The sequence below is a fragment of the Saccoglossus kowalevskii genome, chromosome 5, assembly GCF_978046115.1.
Source record: "Saccoglossus kowalevskii chromosome 5, keSacKowa6.1, whole genome shotgun sequence".
Taxonomy (NCBI): domain Eukaryota; kingdom Metazoa; phylum Hemichordata; class Enteropneusta; family Harrimaniidae; genus Saccoglossus; species Saccoglossus kowalevskii.
Window position 1 is genome coordinate 32,901,210 of NC_140645.1, and position 16,881 is coordinate 32,918,090.

Below are 16,881 nucleotides of genomic sequence, written 5' to 3' on the forward strand. Positions count from 1 at the left end.
CCATTTTTGATGTCACGTGATAATTATGTAAACAATGTCTGTCCAGTTTGTGCGAACTTGCACCTCTATACTTAGTCTTTTGATATATATAACCTAAATTACTGTTCTGAACGAGACAACAGACAGAGAATGTTTTATTTAAAAACGTCACAAAACCTTCTCGCTACCTTAAACTGCAATAGTAAACATTCCTTCTGTTTACTTATTTATCACTGTCTTCCATTATCTTGATGTTTGACTTAATAATATTCTTATCTATATCAATCGAAGAAGGTTAAAACAAAAACAGGCCGATGTCACGCGTGTACGTTGATTTTGAACAGCGGTGTCTTGTTTCATTAAAGTTTTGTTCTGTGTTAATTTTTGCATTGTGTTATTGTGTGTTAAAACCAACAAGGACAATATAATGGTAGTACAGTGGCCGACATCCTGTGTTTATTATAAACAAATAGAGTAGTGTCGGTTGATAACTTCTTCTCCTGGTCGGAAATTCTGAGTCCAAGACGCGGCCGTCCGGAGTGGGGAGAACCATATGAAGTGACTAATGCTCAGTGTAGAGGGACTGTGATCCGGGTTACATTTCCAGTAATCAGTTACTTGCAGGTTTCACTTCATCTGCAGTACACCAGGTGTCCCAGCTTGGCCCATAACAATCGTAGCGAACTTTGCACACGGAAGTCATGATTTTGAGAACAGTGGCTTCGTACCAGGTACCGCCCCATAACACCTGTAGTTTGTCGCCTTCGTTCACCTGTAAATACGTATGTGACCATGTGTTAAACGGAAGGTTCCTGGTGGGAGGGGAACAACCATTCCCTGTCCTGTCAATTTTAGCGGAATGTAAACATTTGAGCCACATAGCCTCCTCAATGTCGATATTTTAAAGTGGGAGGGTCGTCACCTGCACAAGCGCGGAAATTGAGTTCCAAGCGACAATAACAACACACGCTAAAACGCATGGGTAGACGCTTGTTTGTAAACATTGACACGCTATGGCCATCTGACGCATGCGCAGGTGACGACTCCCACGCTTTAACTGGTGATTCCCGGGATTGCAATATCATCATTACGAGCCCCCCCCCCCCCGTTTGTTGTTATGTTCTTCACATGTGACCTCTAAAAGTCATACACCACGATACTGGACAGGAAGTGTTTTATAGGAGAAACCCGAGACAGAGTATACATTATGATGTTTACTTTAGTGGTTTCGTACTGCAATTGGGTTTCCAATCCAATCGCCAATATACCCCCACGTCTTTGATATACGACTGATAGTTGTCTTATGTCTTACTGTATATATATATATATATATAATATTAGAAATTAATATTTATTCATCATTCACTCTGATTGATGTGTCACTTTGAAGGTATATTACTGAAAGTTCGTTACATATCTTCCTTGTTGTGCAATAACGTTCACTGACCTCGTTCTCGCTTTTAATCGCGATTCCATTGCTGCGCTTACACACTGACAGATCTACACTCTCGTCATAGGAGTTGTTCCAACCATTGTAGTGTATCTGTTATGCAATGTAGAACGAAAGGGGTTATTAAGATTGCGAATATACAATATAAGCCATACCATACACCATCTTTAAATCGCACCCTCTAGTGACAAGATATTTCAGTGATGTCAAAATGACGCACATGGAAGAAGTCAATGTCGTTCAACCTGACAAATGTGTTAGGTTTTGTAGTTTTCTGAAATTAGGTAAAATATCTCAAAAAAACAATGTTCATTGACAGATAAAAACGATATCGACGCACTGAACGCTCTTAGTGTCATCAATTTGCGTCATGGAAAAGCTTCGTCAATAGAGGGCGCGAAAAAAGATGTGTTCGCATAGCTCGGCTACTGCACAGTCAGTGATTCACAGTCTCACGCTAACTGGCCGAGATCAACGTGGGCTAGTGTAGATACTGTGTATCTATAATAAAAAACCAGAAGAATAAAGCTTAGTCCCTCTTATCGACTGAGGATTATGGTACAGGTACTCGTATTATTTAGATAACACACACTGCCATGTCTGCAGCTAAAACGTTATTCACCATTTACAATAAATCATTAAAACTATTCTAATATACTCAGAAATGCCTAAAGTTATCAGACAACATTAAAAATAATTACATGTTTCAATCAATATTGGACAGCGGTATGTTGGGCAACCACTAAGATCATGGATTATGTCATTTCATTCGGTATTTACTGGTATGTCTGTTTTTGTGTTGGTTAAAATGAAGCAAAATCTCTACACAATTCCTTTATACGGTGTTCTACTTATACGCAGAGCTGCATTCGTTATTTATGCATACTGTGTGACGTCATAAATGTTTCAAGAAAAAAAAACTCAATACTTATCATGATTGATCAGCTTACGCGGCGAATTACCAATAATCACGCGATCTTCAATGTCTACATTTTTATTCATATTTATTCATCAAATCTACTGAGAGACATTACTAGCACCGTATCTGGACACTATGTGGCATAGATTCTAGGCCAGCATCCCGTGTCAAACCAACCCACAAATACGTGAATGTAAGCGTACATTTACCTTGAATGAAACGTGTGGTCCTTCTTCCAGTACATATCCAGTATACCACGAATTAGCCCAACAAATCTTAACCCTGTCGTTAACTTTATAGACGTGTTTAGATCCCACACTGGCGGTCGAGTCGGGTGCACGTGTCTTCCTTATTTCATCAGGTAGTACCCACGTGTCCCATTCTGAACCGTAACCCTCGTATCGTATCTGGCATACTGCGAGTAATATATCTACAATCGACGCGTCATACCAGGTACTTCCTGACCTCACCTCCAGTTTATCGCCGACTTTCACCTGAGAATACAAACATAGCGCATTGATTTACTGGTATAATATTTGGTATAATAGGTTATTACGTACGTATTGGGGCGAATGTCGAGGGGGTATTTACAGTCATGCGGCTTTAGCTCGACAATGTACTATATCAGTTGGAACTAACATAAACACAGTGCTATTAGTTGTTTGCAAATTCTTAGTGCATGGCGATTGTGGTCGTCGCGTCGCGCATGTGCGACATTTGTGTTTATAAACATTGATTTTCCCATAGTTCAATGCGCTCTTTTGCGGAAATCAGAGTACGAGTTTTGAATCCTTCGAAACCTACCAATCAGCAAAAAAAATATCTAGTTGAAGTTTGGTAACGTCTTAGTTTGTACTCGTCAGTCTGCGCTCATAGTCAAAGTCCCCTTCTTTGTTCATATGAGACACATATCTCGCGCATGCGTGGCGCGACGACCACCGCGATTTGCCTGCATCGAGAAATACACAGCTAACGTGTAATGACGTTTTTATGAGGGCGAATCCATACATAGCTTACACACAAATCGAGATTTGTATTCGTTTTCTAATTAAAAGCAGAACAAAATTTCAGAGGTAGTATTCACCCTTAGTGCGACATATTGTTCGCAGTACATATCGCGTGGAGCCACAGAACGACTCATATACATGTATAAGTACATTGCATAATCTGCTCATCAAAAAAAGTTACAAATTCTATCAAACAGTTTTCCCAAATTGGGTTATTATTCATACAAATCATTATACTTACCTTTTCTGGGTTTTTAATTTTTGACTTATCTTTCCATCTGCAATCGTCTACATCAACCTTTTCATCGCTAGAACTGTCATAGCCATCATAGTTGATCTGGCAAGTTGTAAAAATCAATGGAATTTACGATAAATTGAATGAAACCATCTTGTAAGAAGGACAAAAACGCTCATATTTTATCTGATGTAGGTAAACCTTGACTCCAACGGAAATCATGAACCACCTTTTACCTTAAATGCATATCTAGGTCCTGTTTGTACAACTACCGATGGGAACCATGACGACGACCAGTACACTTCACAAGCATCGCCCTTTTTATACTTGGAGGCCGCGGCAATGGCTGAAATGAGAGACGTACGTTACAGTTTGTTTCAGATAGTTTTACAGCTGAGGACGTAAGAGTGTGTCATTTACATGCACGCGTACAGTTTGTTTCAGATAGTTTTACAGCTGAGGACGTAAGAGTGTGGCATTTACATGCACGCCGCAACGGAGATGCGGGTAATATACGAGTTACCAAATGAAAAAAATAAAGTGGACGAGACATTTGAAACAGTATGACGGGAAACAATGGATGAAATATGAAATCTCAGTGGCTATATGTGTCTAAGGTATGTTGACAAGGATGAGTCACCAAATTATGTTGTAATACCTTCCTTTGTAGAGGGAGTTTTTGGAACTGTCACGGTATGTGTGGTGGTTGCGGCGAGTTTGTCTTTTCTGGTTGCAGCCTCTCTTTTACTTGTCCCAGCGCTGTCATCCGGCATGGACTTGCCCATTTCAGACGGCGTACTACACCTGGCTGTTATGTTTAGTGGAAGCATCCCCATCGCTTCGTCTCGGTTGCGCAGAATCTTGGTAGCTACGAACGGCCTGATTTTGAAATCCTCGCCGATTAATTCCTCTTTCGAAAGTTCTGACAAATCTTTACCAGTGACGCAATTGTCTTTGAATATGTTCACAGTGACGGTGTCGATTTTGAGATGGCGCAGCCATTTTGCCAGGTCGTCGACGTCATATTCAAGAAATGCTGGAAGATCAAGATGGTAAAAATGCATTTTACTAAACATTTGGAGGGCGTCCTATTTTATTTTCGAACACTATCTTAAATTTAACATAATACCCAATACAAGCGGACCTGAATGTGTGATATTGAAAGTTTTTCGGGCCATGTATTATTATTATTTAAAATAAATTTTCATAAATTATAAAATATCAACAGTACGGAGAAGGGTATTACCTAATTGGGGCTCTCGATATTTCGCCTTCTCCTTTATTCCATTCAAAGCCAGCTCAGCGTCCAGTGCTTCGATCTTTTCAGTAAACTCATTTTTATTGGAAAAATCAAAATATAATCGACTTCCAACTATGGGACCAACCCAGCCATCTACAAATAAAAATAGTTGAAACATCCAACAACAAAAATAAAATAAAATTATAACTTGAATAATAAATACTCCATGACGCATAACTTTATAGTATACTGCACATACTTACCAAATTTACATCCGGGTTCTAGTCTCAGCGGTACTATGGGTTTACGTAAGGAATCTGCATATCCTGCTTCCTTCTCACAGTTAAATGATTTTTTATATGATTGCGTCACACACATCAGCATAGCGCATGCGCCCTCTACACCTTCTGCCATTGCTCGGTTTATATTTCCTACATGGGGATATACAGTTGTATTTTAGTTTTCGTAGGAATTTTAGAAAGACAACTATGTGGATGAATTTGGGTATTTGTTGCAATAATAATTAGTATAGCATTAACAATTATATACGCCACAATGTGATCTAACATATGACCCTGTTTTTAGTGTTTACTGTGTTTAAGTTATTCAACCAATGAAGAAAACATTTCAGAGATAAACATGATATTTCTGGTTACCGGATACTACATGATGTATTAGATAAATAAACTCAAATCAGATCACATATTTTGTTTCCCTAAGTTAAAATCAAAGACAGATTTTGGCGATCAGATTAAATAAAAAGTCGTTCTTATAGCTAATTTTCAAATATAAAGTTGTATTATAGAAAACGAAAACATAGTATTTCTGATTTGATCTGATCTTAGTATACCAAGTACGTACCAATAATGCACAGAACATGTGTTGTTTGTTGGACCCAGTAGCATACGCACTTGAAATTCCAGGTACGTACCAGTAATGCACAGCGCATATGCTATTTGTTGGATCCAGTAGCATACGCATTTGGAATACCAAGTACGTACCAGTAATGCACAGCGCATGTGCTGATAAGCTTGTTGGATTCAGTATCATATGCACTTGGAAGTCCAAGTACGTACCAGTAATACACAGCGCATGGGCTGCTTGTTGTTCATATAGTTGATTGTGCCATAGAGCGCCGAACTTTATATTTGGGGTCAAGATAACGTATTTGGATATAAATTATAAATAAAATAAATTATTATAAAAACAATAACACATCAAATATTCATAGTTATTCGTATCGTCCCTATAGGACACAAGTGAACATTGGTTGTATCGTAATTGTATGACGTCAGCATCCGGGTACTATACCTGACATGTTATCCAGGTCAATCCACGTCTTGTAACCTTTCTTTTCAAGTTCAACTTTGATCCGCATTGCTAATGGTTGGTGGTCCCAGTTATAAGATATCATAACGTGCATTTCATCGGAATCCGTCATCTTGCTAAAATAATATCAACATATAACATCGTTTGTATTCATCATTCATTATATCAACGTGTTCGGCCTGACTGACTCGTAAATAATATGGTACCTGACCCCGACCCATGGGACTTCAACTTGAATTCATGTATGAGCCACCGTCATGACCAAATTGAATCTTTTTTTGAGCTAAAATTATCCGGAAAAAGGGGCTTTGGTCGGTTAAAAGGGAAATTTCATTGTTTTATGTGATACATTTCTTTAAAACTGAACGAATTTGTATAATATCTGGTTCTGACGCGAAATTTCGTGTTGGACCAAGATTTTAAAAAGTAAGAATTATCATATACAAAAATGAAATTTACACGGCTGGGCCAGTCTAATGACTGATATCCATTGTTATTAGTACGTCACTATATTTAGATTTTTTATTGTGAATCAGTCAACACGGGGTTGTTTGCGTCACTTTCTCTGAGTGTTTTTTTTTTTTGCCAAGAAACACATGAACATTTTGTATTGCGTTGTCGTCGTCATATCACACAAGGCTCACGCAATGCCACTATGCGCTAACTGCGCATTAAGAATCCCACTTTACTTATACACATTCTAATAGTTTCCATTGCAGATAAGACCAACCATTAAAAAAGTTTGTGATAGAAGCAAATGAACAATAGATATATAAATGTGTATATCATTAATTTCGTTTAATTTTCCATAGGTTACTATTACAGCAAGTATTTGTTACTTAAAGCTGAAAAAAGGACGTTCGACCTATTTACATTGTCGTCGCACATTCTTTGTTTTCATGACCTACATCGAGGTCACCATATGAAACCAGTTATAACGTCTATTCATCGGACCGACATGCATTCCAGTTTGTATATGATTCTTCGTAAAGCGACAGCCTTTTCGATCAGTACCCTTCGCGTAGTTGACTACCAACTTCCTTTCTGTGCTTTCACATGGATAGTGGTACAGACCAATCCCAAAGTGACTGCTCTCAGTGAACGCACATAAGTAACACTTTTAGTTTACCTTGACATTTATGACCACAACACGGTAGCCAGAAGCACATATACAATTACATTGTAGACTCGGGTACTTCTTACAATATACTGCTCAAATGCTACCTGGGTTTATATTTTCGATGAGCGCTAATTACGCTAAATTAAAACCCAGTGAGTATGCAAATTTTATAATATAAAAATGTTTGCTTCATAAACCAGTGGATTTAAAAACAAGTTAATATCACAGCAACACCAAATCCGATGAAATTAAACGCAGCGACTGTCTGTCACTACAAGTACTATAAGTACATGTTTGACATGGATTAACACGTAATACGACAACTCTTGGTAAATGTCTAGCTAGTACGTTGTTCTTATGTTTTGAAAATACTTTAGTTCTTTTCACGTGGCGTACGACCACCGCAGTATGTTATACTATAGTTGTCTGGGATCATAGTGAACATGGCCGATACAACTGACGTGACGTGGTAAACCAACATCGAGTTGGGTCTATTGAATTACTAATATTAATCATTCGTCAATAATATTGATTGAATAGAGAATACGTTATGCCACAGTCGCCCTCCACATTGTGGGACAGTGGTTATGCACGCAATACGCACTCACAGCAGTCGTAAAAGTGAAAGTATATCATAGAGTCGACGAAACGCCACATACCCACCTTATTCACCCTTGCCCTGTCACTTGTGGATATGTAATCACGTGTTAACAATAATTGTAGTATAATTTGCAGAGCTACTGTGAAAACAAATGTCGCGTCTCGATTATATAATAAGGTAGAGGTAGTCGCAGACCTTAGCAAAAACCAAGATGGCGCAGTTACCCTGGCAACATATATCGCAATCACGTGACGATATCAGTTGTCCCAGATTCATGAATGATTGCGGAGATGACTGCGTTCAGTCCGGTCATGCCGTGCATGACGTGTACTCTCAGGCGGCCACTCCGGTAGCAGACTCCGAATCTCAGTGGTGCCTCCAACAGTGGTACCACAACAAGGTACAACGAAAGATTTACACAACAATCAGTTTGCAAAATTGACAATAAAGTAACTGGGTAAAATAACATAAACCGTTCTATACACCGTGACTCTGATTACCCCCACCCGCCCTTTCTTCGTTTTTTTTTAAGTCGACACTGCGGAGACACTATTGCATATTTCTATTAACCAAGTTAGGTACTCTTAATACACCGCTTGAACTTTGGAATAAGAGCTGTATGGAATGCTGAATTGTTCGAGTTAATTTAAATAAAAAAAGAAACCCACTTCTTATTTTAAAGGGGGAGCCAACACTTCTACGGGGGTGGTGCAGGTTAACATTTTCGGGCATATTCTGTAATTATGTTTTAAGTATGGGGCGGCTTTTTCACAACACAACTCACTAACTATATTATGTGAGTCACGGTTACCAGCTGAACGATTCTTATATATTACAGTCCAGGCATTATGCACCTTCTATATTTCCACGAAAGTGAAGTTCTTCATATCATTCACCACCCAAAGGTCATGAAAAAAACCTTTATAAACCAGAGGTTGAGCACAATCTAACGGCGGTGTAACACTCTGTACAGATCTGTGATTGTGTGGGTGCTCGTTATTACAGGGCCGTCAATTCTCAATGTAAATACACGGGCTAACAGCATTGTAGTAATTACTGATGTCACATTTGCACGCATGTGTGCACGGACACGCTAAATTACCATTTATGGGACTTTGTAGTCAATTTCCTCTCAGGCTGTTGCCCTGGGATAACTTGTATTATCAGAGGTACATTACTTGGGGTTTGCAACTCGCATAGTACTGTATGGTGACATCATGTGTCAAGATCCCATTCAAGTCTCTTCTCGTAGATAGCGAGACTGAGGCTACGACCTTCTGACATGACACATATCAATGTTCAAGGTTTGTAATGAAAAAATAAAACTTTTCTTGTCACTATCATAGTGAAAAATGTAATACATCGAAAATGTACAGAAAATATAGTTCTCGTAATCCGTCATATCGTGGGCAGCTATTTTGGTCCACCTGGACATCCCAGTATCCTAGTTACCTCGGGCATGCGCATTCGCATTTGCATTTTTTTGAGTTGGAACGCTTATGCGAGAGCGAGATTGTGACGGGATCTTGGTATCATGTCACCGTAGTTACAAACCCCAAGTAATGTACCTCTGGTATTATTTATAAATATGCAGCACCCATTTTTGGTTACAATCAGGAAATTTGAGAAAATTTTCAACAGAAACCCAGCCCGTATTAATATACACTAGCTCAAAATCATGGTACAATGGGGTAAGTAGGTAGTAAGTAGGTAAGTAATGGGATAAGTAGGTAAGTTTCAACGGCCGCACTACCCTTCCCGCGGAATATATTGATGGGGACATTACATTGAAGACAGCCGTATTGCATTTTAACCTTCGCTTAGGGGTGCAACCAACCCACGCTCTCGTTATGCGCTTGTACTTCCGGAGTTTAGGCAGAATGGTAAGTGTGCTCTTTTCTAAATTTCTGTATTTCTGTGAGTAATGTGGGCAAAATTTCCCGCACCAATATATCTCCGGGCACGGGTTTTCGACTAACGTTGTCGAGGAAGCTTCTACCCAGTTGTATCCGTGCACACTGGCGGCTGTCACGTCACGTATGCGGCGTAAACTGGGTCGGGTTCCTTTACTAAATAATACGGCTCACGCGTTCAAATACGTATTAATCAAGTACGTGTGCAATCATCCCCAAAACAGCCATTGACGGCTATACTATTATGTTATTTTACCCTCTGGACTGGAAATACTTCCATATGCGTTCACTAGTAGTACCCGTAAGGCAGTAGTCATATTTGCAATGAACCCCAGACTAATTATATATTCAGTCGGAGTACTACGAACGCAACACGTGATAAGGGATCTGCCATTTGAAATCAAATGGGGGTGGTTGGAAGATTTGTTGAAAAAAATTGCTTGTTAGACACCGACAGAAAAAATGCATGAAAGGTCTTGGAAGGAAAATATGTAAGTACATTCGTGAAAAATAAAAATGACACTGTACAAAAAAAAAAATATTTCACTGGCCCCCATAATTTCAAATGGTGACTTCTAATGCAGGTCTGCAACCATGTTAGGGTCAAACCATTATTCACAGGGAGGGAGGACTTTTATTAAATGCACTAGATGTTACCCATTAGAACTATGCCTGTGATGGGAGATTATAGCTGTACTGTACTTTTTTAGCTCCGCTGTCGACTTTGTCGAGCGGAGCTTATCATATGAGTGATTGTCCGTCGTCGTCGTCGTCCGTCGTCGTCGTCCGGCGTCCGTGTCAACGTTTTACTTTTTAGCTCCGCTGTCGACTTTGTCGAGCGGAGCTTATCATATGAGTGATTGTCCGTCGTCGTCGTCGTCCGTCGTCCGTGTCAATGTTTTACTTTTTCGACTTCTTCTTGAAAACTACAAGCCTGAATGCTTTGATACTTGGTGTATATGTACCTTGGGTAGACCTCTCTCAGATTTGTTCATTTCATGATGATATCTTCAATTCTCTAATTTTGGTGAATATTTTTGTCATTTTTAGTAAAAAGTGATATTTTCGACTTCTTGTTGAAAACCGCAAGTGCAATTGCTTTGATATTACATATATAGGTACTACATGTGGACCTCTCTCAGATTTGTTCATTTTGTAATGATATCTTTAATTCTCTAATTTTGGTGAATATTTTTGTCATTTTTGGTAAAAAGTGATATTTTCCACTTCTTGTTGAAAACCGCAAGTCCAATTGCTTTGATATTTACATATATAGGTACTACATGTGGACCTCTCTCAGATTTGTTCATTTTGTAATGATATCTTTAATTCTCTAATTTTGGTGAATATTTTTGTAATTTTTGGTAAAAAGTGATATTTTCGACTTCTTGTTGAAAACCGCAAGTCCAATTGCTTTGATATTACATATATAGGTACTACATGTGGACCTCTCTCAGATTTGTTCATTTTGTAATGATATCTTTAATTCTCTAATTTCGGTGAATATTTTTGTAATTTTTGGTAAAAAGTGATATTTTCGACTTCTTGTTGAAAACCGCAAGTCCAATTGCTTTGATATTACATATATAGGTACTACATGTGGACCTCTCTCAGATTTGTTCATTTCATGATGATATCTTTAATTCTCTAATTTTGATAAATATTTTTGTAATTTTTCGTAAAAAGTGATATTTTCGACTTCTTGTTGAAAACCGCAAGTCCAATTGCTTTGATATATTATACATATAGGTACTACATGTGGACCTCTCTCAGATTTGTTCATTTTCTAATGATATCTTCTGTTCTTTAATTGCCATGTGCATTGCTAACAGCGGAGCTATCTCAGCCGACAGGCTGCTTGTTTGACTTCTTCTTGAAAACTATAAGCCTAAATGCTTTGATACTTGGTGTATATGTACCTTGGGTAGACCTCTCTTAGGTTTGTTCATTTCATGTTGATATCTTTAATTCTCTAATTTTGGTGAATATTTTTGTCATTTTTGGTAAAAACTGATATTTTCGACTTCTTGTTAAAAACCGCAAGTGCAATTGCTTTGATATTACATTTATAGGTACTACATGTGGACCTCTCTCAGATTTGTTAATTTTGTAATGATATCTTTAATTCTTTAATTTTGGTGAATATTTTTGTCATTTTTGGTAAAAACTGATATTTTCGACTTCTTGTTAAAAACTGCAAGTCCAATTGCTTTGATACTACATATATAGGTACTACATGTGGACCTCTCTCAGATTTGTTCATTTCGTGATGATATCTTCAATTCTCTAATTTTGGTGAATATTTTTGTCATTTTTGGTAAAAACTGATATTTTCGACTTCTTGTTAAAAACCGCAAGTGCAATTGCTTTGATATTACATATATAGGTACTACATGTGGACCTCTCTCAGATTTGTTCATTTTGTAATGATATCTTTAATTCTCTAATTTTGGTGAATATTTTTGTCATTTTTTGGTGAAAAGTGATATTTTCGACTTCTTGTTAAAAACCGCAAGTCCAATTGCTTTGATACTACATATATAGGTACTACATGTGGACCTCTCTCAGATTTGTTTATTTCGTGATGATATCTTCAATTCTCTAATTTTGGTGAATATTTTTGTCATTTTTGGTAAAAAGTGATATTTTTGACTTCTTGTTAAAAACCGCAAGTGCAATTGCTTTGATATTACATATATAGGTACTACATGTGGACCTCACTCAGATTTGTTCATTTCGTGATGATATCTTCAATTCTCTAATTTTGGTGAATATTTTTGTCATTTTTGGTAAAAACTGATATTTTCGACTTCTTGTTAAAAACCGCAAGTGCAATTGCTTTGATATTACATATATAGGTACTACATGTGGACCTCTCTCAGATTTGTTCATTTTGTAATGATATCTTTAATTCTCTAATTTTGGTGAATATTTTTGTCATTTTTTGGTGAAAAGTGATATTTTCGACTTCTTGTTAAAAACCGCAAGTCCAATTGCTTTGATACTACATATATAGGTACTACATGTGGACCTCTCTCAGATTTGTTTATTTCGTGATGATATCTTCAATTCTCTAATTTTGGTGAATATTTTTGTCATTTTTGGTAAAAAGTGATATTTTTGACTTCTTGTTAAAAACCGCAAGTGCAATTGCTTTGATATTACATATATAGGTACTACATGTGGACCTCACTCAGATTTGTTCATTTCGTGATGATATCTTCAATTCTCTAATTTTGGTGAATATTTTTGTCATTTTTGGTAAAAACTGATATTTTCGACTTCTTGTTAAAAACCGCAAGTGCAATTGCTTTGATATTACATATATAGGTACTACATGTGGACCTCTCTCAGATTTGTTCATTTTGTAATGATATCTTTAATTCTCTAATTTTGGTGAATATTTTTGTCATTTTTTGGTGAAAAGTGATATTTTCGACTTCTTGTTAAAAACCGCAAGTCCAATTGCTTTGATACTACATATATAGGTACTACATGTGGACCTCTCTCAGATTTGTTTATTTCGTGATGATATCTTCAATTCTCTAATTTTGGTGAATATTTTTGTCATTTTTGGTAAAAAGTGATATTTTTGACTTCTTGTTAAAAACCGCAAGTCCAATTGCTTTGATACTACATATATAGGTACTACATGTGGACCTCTCTCAGATTTGTTCATTTTGTGATGATATCTTCAATTCTCTAATTTTGGTGAATATTTTTGTCATTTTTGGTAAAAAGTGATATTTTCGACTTCTTGTTGAAAACTGTAAGTCCGATTGCTTTGATATTACATATATAGGTACTACATGTGGACCTCTCTCAGATTTGTTCGTTTTGTGATGATATCTTCAATTCTCTAATTAATTTATTTTGGTGAATATTTTTGTAATTTTTGGTAAAAAGTGATATTTTCGACTTCTTGTTAAAAACTGTAAGTCCGATTGCTTTGATACTATTCATATTGTTCATTTTCTAATGATGTCTTCAGTTCTTTTATTGAAATGTGCATTGCTAACAGCGGAGCTATCTCAGCCGATAGGCTGCTTGTTATTTTCACAGATGATGTTGCTGTGAAAATTTATTTTCCTCACCTATCAAATGTGCTTTTTTTGTTTTAACAAATATTTTTTGTGTTGTTTTCCCTGTATGATATTTTTCACTTTTTTTTTCTCTCTGCTTATATTTTTCTTTCCAGTTTATCTCTCTCCCTCATGTTTCAAGGGGGTAATCCTCTCATTTTAAAATTGTCAGCTATTTATAAGTCACTGGTACCAGCCAAAAATGATTTTAATAAATTGAATATTGAACTGGTTCAGTACAATATGGCTATGATATGATATACCCCAAGATATCACCTGACATAAATATGTTTTTTTGTGCAATTTTTAAAGAAAGTTATGGTTGATCACCAGTGAAAAACAATAGATACTGATAATTTCAGCCAAGTAAGAATGCAACTAAAGTATAAAAAAAAATGTGTAGACTATGTAAACATGTTTTTAACATATTAGTATTTTTGTGATTGTCATAATAACTGAATGAACAAACACATGACTTTTATTTATGCAAATCATTATAAAGAGAGATAACATTACTGTAAAAGGATTAATTATTCACTGAGTTTTAATTTTGCTTATGTCGCTGACTGGAGAATGCGCTAAATTAAAACCTAGTGAATATGTAAAATTTACCCAATGAATATACCTGAAATGGTAAATCAGCTAAATTTAAACCCAATGAAAATTGGTCATTTTACATTATATAACTGTGTATTGTTTTTTGTTTTGTTTTTTAACCAGGCATCCCAAGCAAAACGTGTCAAGTTGAGCGGTGATGATCGCACTAGCAAGTTGTCTAATCTGAAGTCCACTGGATGGTCAGAGGTGGATGGCAGAGATGCTATTTATAAAGAATATTTATTCAAAGATTTCAATCAAGTAAGTCTAAAAGCCTGTCAATGTGGTTTCCCCATTTTGATCTTAAAATAGGGTGCTATCGCATTCAAATATTGTGAAATTGAACAATGTATTTTACATGCGTTACAATACATGGCATGAGACCCATATATCACATGATATGACAACTATCTGGTACCTTTAAAATTAATTGATTCTCAGTTTTGCAAGTTAACAGATTTGTATTAAATATGGTATGTACAATTTATTTTGAAACAGAGCGAATAAAATCCCTTCTTTCTTGTAGTTTCACAAATGTCCACCATTTTGTATTTTAAAATGACCACTTACAAATCCTATAGAAATGGGTTTGATAATTTCTTCTATTCTTTCGCTTTTTCAATGAACTTGACAATACACATAAGGAGTGCGAGTCACTTTTAAAAATGTTTTCTAGAAAATGAAAATGATTTAATGCATTGTTGATTGTCACACAAATTTTATGGCCATAATGCCATAAAGTAAATATTCATGTTTCTGGTCCTAATTCTTATCTATCTAAGAGTCCCTAACTGTATCATTATTCCTAGTATGAGGGTTCCTAACATAATCTTTATTTCTATAATGAGGGTCCCTAACATAATCTTTATTCCTATAATGAGGGTCCCTAACTGAATCTTTATTTCTTGTATAAGGGTCATCAACTAAAATCTAATTCCTAAAGGGAAGACCGTATCTAAATCATTATTACTAGTATGAGGGTTCCTAACTGAATCATTATTACTAATATGAGGGTCCCTAACTGAATCATTATTACTAGTATGAAGGTCCCTAACTGAATCATTATTACTAGTATGAGGGTCCCTAACTGAATCATTATTACAAGTATGAGGGTCCCTAACTGAATCATTATTACTAGTATGAGGGTCCCTAACTGAATCATTATTACTAGTATGAGGGTCCCTAAATGAATCATTATTACAAGTATGAGGGTCCCTAACTGAATCATTATTACTAGTATGAGGGTCCCTAACTGAATCATTATTACTAGTATGAGGGTCCCTAAATGAATCATTATTACAAGTATGAGGGTCCTTAACTGAATCATTATTACTAGTATGAGGGTCCCTAACTTAAGTATTATTACCAGTATGAGAGTTCATAAATAACTGAAATGTTATTTATTTTTAATATTATTTTTTTCTTTTATAGGCTTTTGGTTTCATGAGCCGTGTGGCACTAAAAGCTGAGAAGATGGATCACCACCCTGAGTGGTTTAACGTCTACAACAAAGTTCAGATAACACTAAGCACACATGACGTAGGCGGACTCTCTGATAATGATGTAACATTGGCACAATTCATCGAATCTGTTGCCGCTACAGTGCCAGAGAAATAGATAGCGCCCTCTACAGATTTCATTGGTGATCGGAGTGATGCCATGTGATTGTGGTTTTGTTTTAGAATTAGCATATGAACTGCTATATGAAGTTAACTGTCTTTTTTCACAATATGTTGGTATAACAAATGACGTCAAAATTGACCTATGATTAATTTTGTTTTTGATTGAAAATAATTTCCATGTCAGCTGTAAGGCTCTGAAAATGTTTCTGGTTGTTATGCTTTCCCAAATTGTGGTGTTTTTTATTTTTCAAATTGTGATTAAAATTAGACCAAATAAAATTATTTGGTGTTTCCAGTACCGGTAATGGTCTAAAACAATACTTGGTTAGGTAGGTAGGGATTTTTTTTTTAATTTTTGCCAACGAGTTGTACTCTTGATTTTGTGTTAAAATGATAATGCTTCAACTACAGATGTGAAAAATGATATTCGAGTTAGTTTTCATGATGTATTTTCTTAAGTGATAGTGATTCAGTAGATGGAAGGTAGAAGAAAACAAACTCAAAGTATACAATTTGATGAAATGCCAAAGCTAATTTGCATAAAAATAAGTAATAAGTAATCATCTGCATAATTGGAACTTTTGAATTTTCCCAAAAGTGTGGGTGGGTAGGAGGTAGGGTTACCGGAAACACTCAATTGATATTAATTGACTTTTATTTTATTTTTGTTATGATTTTAATCTGAAGTTGTGACATACTCATTTTTAACTGCCAAAAGCAATGACCAGAAACATGAATATATTTTTTTCTAGGCCTAAAACTTTTTTGAACAAGAAACAAAATGGTT

The 16,881-nt window shown here is 36.2% G+C and overlaps 2 protein-coding genes across 2 annotated transcripts; one reads left to right on the forward strand and one right to left on the reverse strand.

The window, feature by feature from the left end:
• Window positions 1–413: 413 nt before the first annotated feature.
• LOC100378207 (uncharacterized) lies at window positions 414–8,091 on the reverse strand. Its single transcript, XM_078006805.2, has 10 exons — window positions 7,943–8,091; window positions 6,142–6,275; window positions 5,094–5,261; window positions 4,837–4,983; window positions 4,249–4,626; window positions 3,827–3,936; window positions 3,597–3,692; window positions 2,558–2,842; window positions 1,427–1,522; window positions 414–751 (listed from the first exon to the last, which is right to left on the reverse strand). The coding sequence occupies exons 2-10, from the start codon at window positions 6,269–6,271 to the stop codon at window positions 590–592; spliced, it is 1,572 nt and encodes a 523-aa protein (XP_077862931.2). The 5' UTR covers window positions 6,272–6,275; window positions 7,943–8,091; the 3' UTR covers window positions 414–589.
• A 1,600-nt stretch (window positions 8,092–9,691) lies between these two features.
• On the forward strand, window positions 9,692–16,392 carry LOC100377460 (pterin-4-alpha-carbinolamine dehydratase-like). The gene is made up of 3 exons (XM_002731912.4): window positions 9,692–9,763; window positions 14,596–14,733; window positions 15,904–16,392. The coding sequence occupies exons 1-3, from the start codon at window positions 9,731–9,733 to the stop codon at window positions 16,087–16,089; spliced, it is 357 nt and encodes a 118-aa protein (XP_002731958.2). The 5' UTR covers window positions 9,692–9,730; the 3' UTR covers window positions 16,090–16,392.
• The last annotated feature ends 489 nt before the right edge of the window (window positions 16,393–16,881 follow it).

What these genes read in the sequence shown, in the direction of transcription:
- LOC100378207 (XM_078006805.2), bottom strand. Translation starts at nt 6,271, where the DNA reads ATGACGGATTCCGATGAAATGCACGTTATGATATCTTATAACTGGGAC. An exon ending in ATATCGAGAGCCCCAATTAG is followed by an intron (nt 4,627 to 4,836) that starts GTAATACCCTTC and finishes TTGATCTTCCAG; the next exon opens with CATTTCTTGAATATGACGTC. An exon ending in GACCTAGATATGCATTTAAG is followed by an intron (nt 3,693 to 3,826) that starts GTAAAAGGTGGT and finishes ACAACTTGCCAG; the next exon opens with ATCAACTATGATGGCTATGA.
- LOC100377460 (XM_002731912.4), top strand. Translation starts at nt 9,731, where the DNA reads ATGCGCTTGTACTTCCGGAGTTTAGGCAGAATG. An exon ending in TCCGGAGTTTAGGCAGAATG is followed by an intron (nt 9,764 to 14,595) that starts GTAAGTGTGCTC and finishes TTTTTTAACCAG; the next exon opens with GCATCCCAAGCAAAACGTGT. An exon ending in TATTCAAAGATTTCAATCAA is followed by an intron (nt 14,734 to 15,903) that starts GTAAGTCTAAAA and finishes TTTCTTTTATAG; the next exon opens with GCTTTTGGTTTCATGAGCCG.